Raw genomic sequence first — 10170 nt, forward strand, 5'->3', positions numbered from 1 at the left:
CACCTCCCCTTAGGGAGGAAGATTTGAAGAAATGAATTGGGAAATTTGAGCCACTGCAACCTTTAAGCTGTTAGTTTCAGGATTTCAACGACGCTAGGTGGCGACAGCTTCTGTTTTCTTAACTTAAAAATTTCGTGGATTGTATACTATGATTTTGCTGTTTTCTTTTCTCGTTGAATTGGGGATGTTGAGCTACCTTCTTTTCTTTTGATTTTAAATTCCGATGAAGTGATGGCTTTCTATCCTTTTCTGACTGCAAGATGTCCGTTTTCCTCTAAAATAGATTGGTGTAGAGTTATACTTGTGATTTTACAAGCAAGTACCCTTTATTTTTTTTATTTTTTTTTAGTAGAGATAAGGGGCAAAGGCCCAAAACACACAAAGAAAAACTAGCTAATTAAGGACCCACAGTCGTGAGCCAGCATCCACTCCATATTAAGAGGAGGGGACTGATGAATAAGCAGACCATCATCTAGGCTACAGGGGACATGTGCTAGGAAGTCCGCACAACTATTCGCACAATAAAGTACCCTTTATTTACTTATTAGAAAATGCTGTTTGAATTTCTACTCCTCATCATGCAATGTTGGGTTTCTGGCTTGATACATGGATTTCATTGAATATTAGTTGCTAGAAAGATTTGTTATTATGGCTATCTGATGTGAATTAGAAGGGAATTCGATCTTAAAACCTACAAATGAATTAGATGCAGTCACCAAAAGATCTTCCAGAACAGATTTCGAAAACTTAAGTATAATTTGAATGCCACAAATTTGACTTTGATATTCAAAATTGGTTATCCAAGAACACTAAAAAGAGAACTCCTAAGATTTCTATTCCAATCAAGATTTAGCCATTATATTAGTTTTAAACTCAAAGAGACTATTTATAGTCTTACACAATGAGTCCTAATAATATTAAAAGTCAAGAGACATGTTAGTATTTCAAGTCCTTTGAATATAATAACACCAAATGCTGAAAAATAACCTTAAAAGGCTTAAAACTAAGGAAAAAGTGTTTATCATTTTAAATGACACAACTTATATCATTTCACTCTCACAGAGAAGTGAGACCCACACCTTTATTTTTTTTGTCAACTCTCTCTCCTCCTTTATCTATCTCTTTCTCTCTCTTAAAATGACACAATTTTACATCCTTTAAAATGACACACACTTTACCCTAAAACTAATTATTTCCTAAATGGCCAAAAAGCTAATTACTCCGTTAGAAATTCACCCTCTAAAAGTTTGCAATCTTCCTTTAGGTGGTGTTTGGTTTGGAGCTTTTCAAGAGATATCTATGTTTCTCAAGTATGACTTTTAGAAACACCATGTTTGTTTCAACATATTTTCACCAAAAACTCATCTATGCAATTTGTATGGATTTATGAGAAACATAGATATCCGCACTGTTTAGAAACCCAATTTGAAGGTGGAATTTTTTGGAAAACCGATTATCTCACTTTTAATGCACTGTTGATTTCATAAAGTTACCTAATTTTTTCAGTAAAATTTTTCTTCACCAAACAATTTTTTTTTATATTTTTCTACCTATCTCACTTTTCAATCATTTCTCTATCTATTATATTTCTCTATTATTCCAAAAAAATTTCCTCAACCAAACGGCTATGATAGGGCTCTTATTCATATAATCTTCCCAAAGCTCTCGCCCAACCAAACCCATTCAATGCTTCTTTGACCCTTGTGATCCTCTTGCCCTCGCTATCCTCTTAGCCCACACTCTTATAATTGGTCTATTCGTTATTGTCAATGTGTAGCAACATGATAGGAGTCAAAGCTCCAAAATTCAAAGAAAGACAGAACAGAACGATAACCAGAAGAAAACAAATGACTTATTGATTCAATGCTTCTGGATGAACTCCAACAAAAATGGCTTCTTCCTAAACTAATACACATGCAAAAGGCTACTATAGTAGGCTACTGCTATACTACTGATTTGTCACCTTTACAATTAATGTAATTATTATTCAGGGATGACTAATTACATAACAATAAGTCAACATTGGGTATTGTATGCAACAGGGTTACTCAATAATACAAGTACACATGCCCGTTAAATAAATAAAACACAGAAGGAGAAAGCATCTTTTAGTTATAGAACTCTGCAACTAATTAGAGTGTTAGCCACATAAATTGAAACTGATATTCGTGTCTCTTAATATATAACTTGGAAATGCACAGCAATTGCTCTAATACACGTCTCTTTATCTTCGATATCTGATTTCCTCCCCAATAAATAAACAAGTGGTTTTCAAATTTGTCTATAAACTGTACAAAATTTATGTATTATAAATTATTCAACTTTGAATATACATAGAAGGAAATTTTTAACTTTGACTAAATTTACATGTTTCCTGTACACACTGTATATACATATGATAACTTCGACTATGAAAATCATCAGATAATAGACGGAAACTTAGGGAGCTAAAGAGGAAAAGGTAAAAGCAAAATTTGTTACAAAGAAAAAGAATCTAAAAATTCCTATGGGTAATCATATGGAGTTTGCTGAAAATGCAATGACACACCAGAATACCGCGTTTCTGTGCTATCGGTTGATGTTAGGAAGTTGTTTTGCAATAGAGAGAGGGGTCTCTGAGAAGACTTGATATAATTAAACTTTCTTCTTTTCTTCTTCCTGGAATTTGTAGTCAATAAATGAGCTTAACGATCAACAAATACCTTCAATGATAACTTATTTCATGCAACAATGCAGTATGTATGTACCAAAGAATGCCATCAAATATATTTGCACACAACGGAAGATCTTTAATTTCTTTAAAATAAATTATTACAATATGGAGCAATGCTGGTAGAAGCAACTAAATTTCCCAGAAGGGACATGTTACTGATTTGTTTTATGCAAGCTTTAAACAATCCCATTTTTAAAATCATTCCGCGAGTTTTTCTCCCTCCTTTAGATTATTTTCCTCAAGACTAAATACAACATAAACATGGAACAATGATCTTGAAAAATCACAAAGCTCATTGTACAAGAGTTAGCATAAGATTCTCCACAATAAACAGCATTCTACTTAGTTTGAGAGTTCTTACCACGTCCAGTGTTAAACAAGTTTTTCTACTGTCTCTTAAATCTGTTTGCCGCGATCTTCCGCACTGATGATATAATCTTCGGATAAACTCTTGTAAATGATTGTATATGCTGCATATGATCATCCCAAATTAAAGTCAGTGACAGATTATATTTGCTTGATTGGTAGACTCTACAGAATGACTTGTGTTCGTAATAATTATTTTCATTTGAAGCACACAACTGTCGACAGCCAATCAAACATCCAGTGACACAATTTTAGTTCAAACTACATAAGGAGTGTCATCCAAAAAATAAAAGTGAAATTCCAATCCACCTGTTCTATAGACAAAATAGTGCTCATGTAAACTCCTGCACAGTGCACACTATCATAAATGCTTAATTTCAGCACATATCAAAGCTACTATGATATTGCCAAACAACATATCTGCCAGCATAGAAGATATTCATATTAGTAGGATTGGGTGAATCCTTTTGCAACTAACTGAGCTTTAACTTGTTCACACTCCCATTAGAGTATTGATTTTGATTAAAAAATCCCCACTTGCACCCGACTGATTTCTTTTATTTTGGCAGTATAGACAATTCCCAAGTGTCATTCCTCCCAGTAGCTGTCAATTCTGGTTGTTTAAGTGCCTTGTGTATATCCCTAGTTATTTGAATGCGCTATCAAGAGAAGTGACAAAGGCTTTGTATCCCTATGACAAATTCTCATAAGACAAATAATTTCCAGTGGAATACTGGTAAGACTTCACACGTTTCCTTATAGCAATAGGCATATCAAGATAAAAAATTATGTATAGGAATATCAAGTTTTAGTTTCAGATCTATGTTACCTAGATGAATTTCTGGAAGTTAATGCAGAAACCACATCAATAGACAATGCAGAATGTTAGAACAAATATTGGTACAAAGTCTAGCAAAAAAAGGTAATCCTTTACATGTTTTGAATGCTAGTAAGAACGGAACAAAATCCTGAATCATAGAGTATAAGAAAAAATCAGGAGCTCATGCTTATGCAGCATCCTCTCCTAACAGAAATTCTATAATGTTGTTGCAATAAAGATTAGGCCACCCAACTTTATGTATTTGAAACAAATGTTTCCTTCATTATTCAATAAAAACCCAAGATTCCTTCAATGTTCTAGTGTGAAGTGTGTTATATGTGCAAACATACACCAAATTCTTACCCTACTTAACCATATACATCCCAACCTTTCTCCTTAATCCACGGTGCCAAGTCGGACCCAAGCTCTAGATGGTTCATCACTTTCATTGATAACCACGCTAGAGTTACATGGGTATTCCTTATGAAAGAAAAGTCATCGTGGGCCAAATATTTGAGAATTTCAACAACATGGTGCAAAGAAAGTTTCAGACTAGAATTCATGTACTATGAACTGACAGTTGCCGAGAATATCATCACTCCATGCTTGGGTCCTTCCTCCAAAAACATGGATTATCCATCAAAGTTCATGTGTGAACATACACCCCTTAACAAAATGAGACTGCAAAACGGAAATGTAGAAACTGAAACATAGAAACTTGTTGGAGGTGACTTGGTCAAACAGGCTATTAATGTACCATCTTAACTCCAGGGAGATACTGTCCTCTCTACAACCTATATAATTATCAGGATGCCCTCCAGAGTCCTCAAGTTCAAAACCAACACATTGTTTCCCCATTGAACATAGGTCTTCATAAATCACAATATTTTCTTCAATTTAGAAATTTTGGCAACTGTGTACCATATAGATTTGGATTCCACAGTTCTCACACTTAGATGAAGTACATGCCCCGTTGTAACTAAATCTCTACACCTAAAAGCAATGATAGGCTTAATTTGTAACACTAATTTTCATCATTCTACCAAAAAAGACAATGTGTTCCTTGAAATTTAGATTAGTACACATCACTCTAATATTGATAGTTCACTGTCAATTCCTTACCATTAAATATAAGATTGACCATATGATTAAAATTGCCAGCACAATTGCTCAAGAAATTATATAAAACAGTGTTTTAAGCTATAATACAGAAATTCAACCATCACACAACCAACATTTACATGAAATGATATCACTTCATTCTCTTTCAATGCAAGAATGGAAAAAAACATACCTTAGTCGATGCCTATTGCAGGCTGTGAAAAAGGCAACAAACCCATACAGTATACTCTTGAGAGCACGGAAAATCTGGAAAAGAAAATATAAAAATATACCATATCAGGATAACTGTTGTTGTCGAAACCACGTACATCCAATATGTGGTGTGTGTGTGTGTGTGTGTGATCTTACAACCTGGGAAAAAAGGTCATTCCAAAGAGAGCGCCACATGGAAACTTCATAGGAGCTGACTGTTGGCTCGGAAGATGACACCAACTGGAAAATGCTACTAACAAACTGCCACGTGTCTCCAAGTACATTACCAATACATGAGCATACGAAAGCTGCAAAATTGAATATCGCCAGGACTAGACGAACAGGAACATATAGTATTTCCCAAAGAATCCAAAATAAAGGATATAAGATACGAGTAGCTGCATTACATTGAAGAAAAGAACATGTGAGCAATCAGTAGAAGAACTTGTATATCAAATGACAATTTATGTTTAGCAAAAACAAGGATAAGTTTAACAAATAACAGACAGAACCAGAAGCCTAAAACACATGATGACCTACCAATGCTCCAAACAACAGTGACAACAAGCCACAATGGTGAAAAGAGAAGCTCCAGCACATCTCCCACTAGATTGAAAGAAGTCTCAATCCCAAACCAAATGACAGAAATGATGCTTTCTACTAATTCAAATAAAAGTTTCAAGCTTGGGAGAAGAAATCCAAAGATCTCAACTAGTGACTCAGCAAGAGGTTGAACAAGAACTGAAAAGAATGATCGCGCAGTATGGGTACAGGCAAGAAACCACCTAATAGCCTTCTGGAAGTTATGTAGAAAAAGCATTGTCCCTAAGTATTTCACCCTTGAAACCATCTCCCAAGTTTCAATCCAATCCAAAAGTGGCCCACATATACGAGACGCAGTTGCCTTAAGAACTGGAACATTTTTGTATAAATCATAGAATCCAATGAGGACAGTGACAAATGAGATCAGAAAATATAACAGTCTTGCAAGCGGGCACATCCAAGGACGATAAAGATTGCATAATACTGGATATGACTGAAGGAAGATGACCCAAGACGGAAGACCAGCCTCTAACAAAGTAAGCAATCGCAAATCAGATACTATAACTTCCCTTAATTTAAATGGCAGATCATGATCATTAAACCTAAACAATAGTAGAACATCGCTATATTGAGTGGTTTCAACTGTATCATCAGAAGTACAGTTAGAGCTCTGAGAATAATGCAATGAGTTGTCAATTTCAGCTGCTGAATAGCTATTAACTTCAACTCCAGAACTAAAGCAATTCATTAATTTTCTTCTTTTATTAGGTCCAGAAGGAGGAGGTGTGTGTAGTATGTCTGCCGTCTCTTCAGTATCATCAGAATATACTCCATTAGTGGTACCCAAACCATCTTCAACATCTAGAATATCATTGCAGATGTTATCGTCATCATCAATGGAAATAGTCCCAGAAAAATGTTCACCAGCATCATAAAATATCTCCCCTGTTAAAATTGCAGATAAAGAAGAAATGTTTATTGAAAATTCATGTTGATTCAGAAATTAAAGAATCACTGCAACCTTTAGTCCATCATATGCAAGAAACAGTAAACACTTCAATGGAAATTTGAGAACTACAATTACAATGGATTATAAAAGAATGAAAAAGGGTGGAACGGCAATGGAAAAGGGTCATAAGTTTAAAAATCCAATATAGCACCTATGTGTAGCGCGGTGTGTATAAGAGGAGGAAGAAATAATATATTTAAAAAATTTTAAATAAAAATCGCAGCATTCCACCCCTTCCTACCCTCCCCCACCCCACCCAAAAAAAAAAAAAAAAACTAAGGAAAAGTGGATGGTTAGAGGGGGATTACAGGGGGATGTGGTCTATCTTGTCCCTTTATCTTCTATTCTTTATAACACACCAAAACATGACAACGTCTCTCCCTAGATAAGGATCCTATCAACCTAAACTTATTGTTAAATAAATCATATATAGCAATTTTATATAAGATGTGTGTGTGCAGAGAGAGATGCATGGATCTCTCCATACATATGTTTATTTCTACTTACATGAAATACAAATGCTTAAAACAACTAGATGCTTGTTATTAAGGATATCCTAACTTCAGATGTGTTATGCACACTCGCATGGAAGCAACAATGAGAATCCCAGTTACTACCTGAGGCAGAATCCAGGTGCTCTTTCAAAAGCAGTTGTTCAGATAGTGTTCCTGAGAACCATGAAGACATACAGCTCACAGCTTGAGCTATACTGTCAAATTCCCATCTTTTCATGAGTTTAGCTTCGATAGCCAGTGATGTATCAGTCTGCAAAACAGATGAAACAACTTAATAAATGACTGTATAGAAGTAAACTGTGAAAATAACAAGAAGCGTGTCAATTGTCAAATAGATCCAGTACCTGAAGCTCATTAAAGTAGTTGATACCACGAACACTGCTCCATGCAACTTCAAATACAATAAAGCCATACAGTGTTCTATGCAATTCACTGCTGAATTGCAAAGAATTCCTTAAGTTTTTCACAGGCAGTAAAACTTTCTTTCTTGATAGCATCACTGCTTCAATCAATGAGAACCATCTCATAAATTTCGTTGGTTTACTTGTGCTTGATTCAGAACAAATCTCCTTCCCCTCTTTTCTCTCTCTTCGAGCTTTGCTGTTTGCAAAAGGGGATAACCTTGACTGCCAATAAATAAAAAAGATATGACTTTTACTCTAGGACAAAAACTAAATGCAAATAACTTCCAATACTTATGGTGTGTTTAGCAACCTTGGTAACCATCAATTGCCAAATGTGTGCTCCCCGTGAACCAAGGTCTCTCAACCATGGTCTGTTGTCGACCAAAATATACATTTTTTTACTATCATTGGCAAGGAAAAGGCTAAGATCTGCAAAATAAGATTGCAAGTCTCTGCAACATGCATCACAAAGATGAATTGGATCAGAATGAGAAATACAGAAACACAAAAAAACAACACTGCGAACCCAGTGTTATTGAACAATGTAAATACAGTAGATAACGACCAACTGAGACAAACTTTTTTTGGTTACTATCAAAGAAATTTATTGAAAAGTTCCTGCGCAAATATGACCTGCAAGTTGACAATCTGAAAGCAGCTAGAACTCAAAACTAAATAAATACCAAATTGAACAAGGTCACCCACATTGCATCTTGCAAAAACATAGAGCACTCTCAATTCCTTTGTCAACAAGAAACCAGAAAACAACCTTTAATTCATAATTTTTCAACTGCCTTCGTTCAATGCAGATCAAAACCTAGTAGAGTTCAGAATATTGAAAAACAAAATGCTTACCTTTTGCGGATAGTAGCGACAAAGCAGCATAAGAAAAAACTTAGAGCTAAATAATTAAATTTATAAAGAAAAAAAAAAAAAAAAAAGACGCACAACACTGCACCAACCTCATGAATGAACCAACAACAAACATTGCGAACGAAACTAATTTTAAGATGACAAAAATTTTAACTTACAAAGGGGGAACCGCCATGCATCATTAAATAAAATCCAAGTCTTTCACCAATAAATAAATCAATTAGATCCACCACCAATTTCAAAAAAGCACCCATTACCATGTGATAAAAAATTTAACAAAACTTCACATTGCATCATTAAAGGAAAAAAAAAAAAAACATACCCAATTTGCAAACTTGTAAGAGGGAAAATGCAGCGTCCATCGTCACCTTTCCCCATCAAGAAGAAAAACTACACCCTCAAAGCCCTTCTTATCACAAAAATCTCCAAATTTCCCACTAGAACCTGCTTCAAATTCCACCAAAAAAATAAAACAAATAAGCATTACTCTCCGCATGCATTCACACAATTCTACCAAAATAAATAAATAAATAAATAAAATCGACGCGAAATACGCATAGAAAGAGGACCTGAGAAATGGATATTCCATGAAAACGAAGAATGAAAAGCGAGGAGTGAGAACGCAATGAAACAAGGACCGAGTAACTTCATACCAAAAAAAAAAAAAAATAGAGCAAAAAAGGGATAAGAGTTAAATGGAGCGAGAAGATTGCATAAATGCGGGTAAATAAGGCTGTGCAGAGAGATTTCAACGTGTGTCAGCAAATTTCTGTTGGCTTTGATGGCAATTTCAATTTGCTTCTCCCACACACACACAGAGAGAGAAGAAGAGAGAAAAAGTAGTTGAACTCGTTAAGGACACGTTAGTCTTTTCATTTTTTAATTTTTTTTTTTTTTTAACAGTGTGTTGTTAATAAACCTTAAAAATAGAGTAAAGAGAAAAAGGACAAGAATAAGGCGGTGCTGGCGAGGGTAAAATGGTAAATTTTCTATTGCCGGAGAGAAAGAAAAGGAATAACGAGAAGAAAATAGAAGATGTGAAGGAGTGAGAGGGAGACAGAGAGAAGAAAACATAGGAAACGTGAGCATATGCACTTGGATAAGACTAGTTCCGAAATAGCATGGGGTTTTCTACGTGGGTTGCGTGATAATTATTGATGGAAATTTTGTTGTTTATTCTGTTTTGTCTTTTAGATATTATTATTAAATGGATTCAATTATTAGGAGGAGAATATTATGGTGCAATTTCTTTCTTTTTTTTAATATATTATGTATGAGTTGTTCCTCTAGTTGAGTGTCAAATAGTTAGTAAAGGAATATTTTGTTAAATGGAATCACTTTGATAATTTATGTACAAATTGGGACAAAAAAATTGGTATGTAGTGGAAGCCCAATGCCTTTAGCTCAAATTAAGAAATTCCCATGCAAAGCTCTAGGCAAAAATAGACTAGAAAATTAAAGAATGGTATGCAAGTTTCATAATAATTATAATAATTAAAAAAATCAAAAATTAAACCTAAATCAAAATTAAAAATCAAAAGTCTCCTTTATATGCTCTTTTCCTCATCCATTCTGTTGTTCTTGATTGATTGGACAAGGGATTTCTTCATTAA

At 34.6% G+C, this 10170-nt stretch overlaps 1 protein-coding gene across 1 annotated transcript; it reads right to left on the minus strand.

Annotated features, from left to right (window-relative positions):
• Window positions 1-2379: 2379 nt before the first annotated feature.
• On the minus strand, window positions 2380-9346 carry LOC133307438 (uncharacterized). The gene is made up of 10 exons (XM_061507949.1): window positions 9127-9346; window positions 8880-9001; window positions 7995-8136; window positions 7625-7906; window positions 7383-7530; window positions 5754-6701; window positions 5373-5611; window positions 5194-5267; window positions 3075-3183; window positions 2380-2658 (listed from the first exon to the last, which is right to left on the minus strand). The coding sequence occupies exons 2-10, from the start codon at window positions 8933-8935 to the stop codon at window positions 2635-2637; spliced, it is 2022 nt and encodes a 673-aa protein (XP_061363933.1). The 5' UTR covers window positions 8936-9001; window positions 9127-9346; the 3' UTR covers window positions 2380-2634.
• Window positions 9347-10170: the final 824 nt, after the last annotated feature.

The sequence above is a fragment of the Gastrolobium bilobum genome, unplaced genomic scaffold (genome assembly GCF_033153095.1).
Source record: "Gastrolobium bilobum isolate Gb01-03AN ecotype WA unplaced genomic scaffold, APGP_CSIRO_Gbil_v1 utg14295, whole genome shotgun sequence".
NCBI lineage: Eukaryota > Viridiplantae > Streptophyta > Magnoliopsida > Fabales > Fabaceae > Gastrolobium > Gastrolobium bilobum.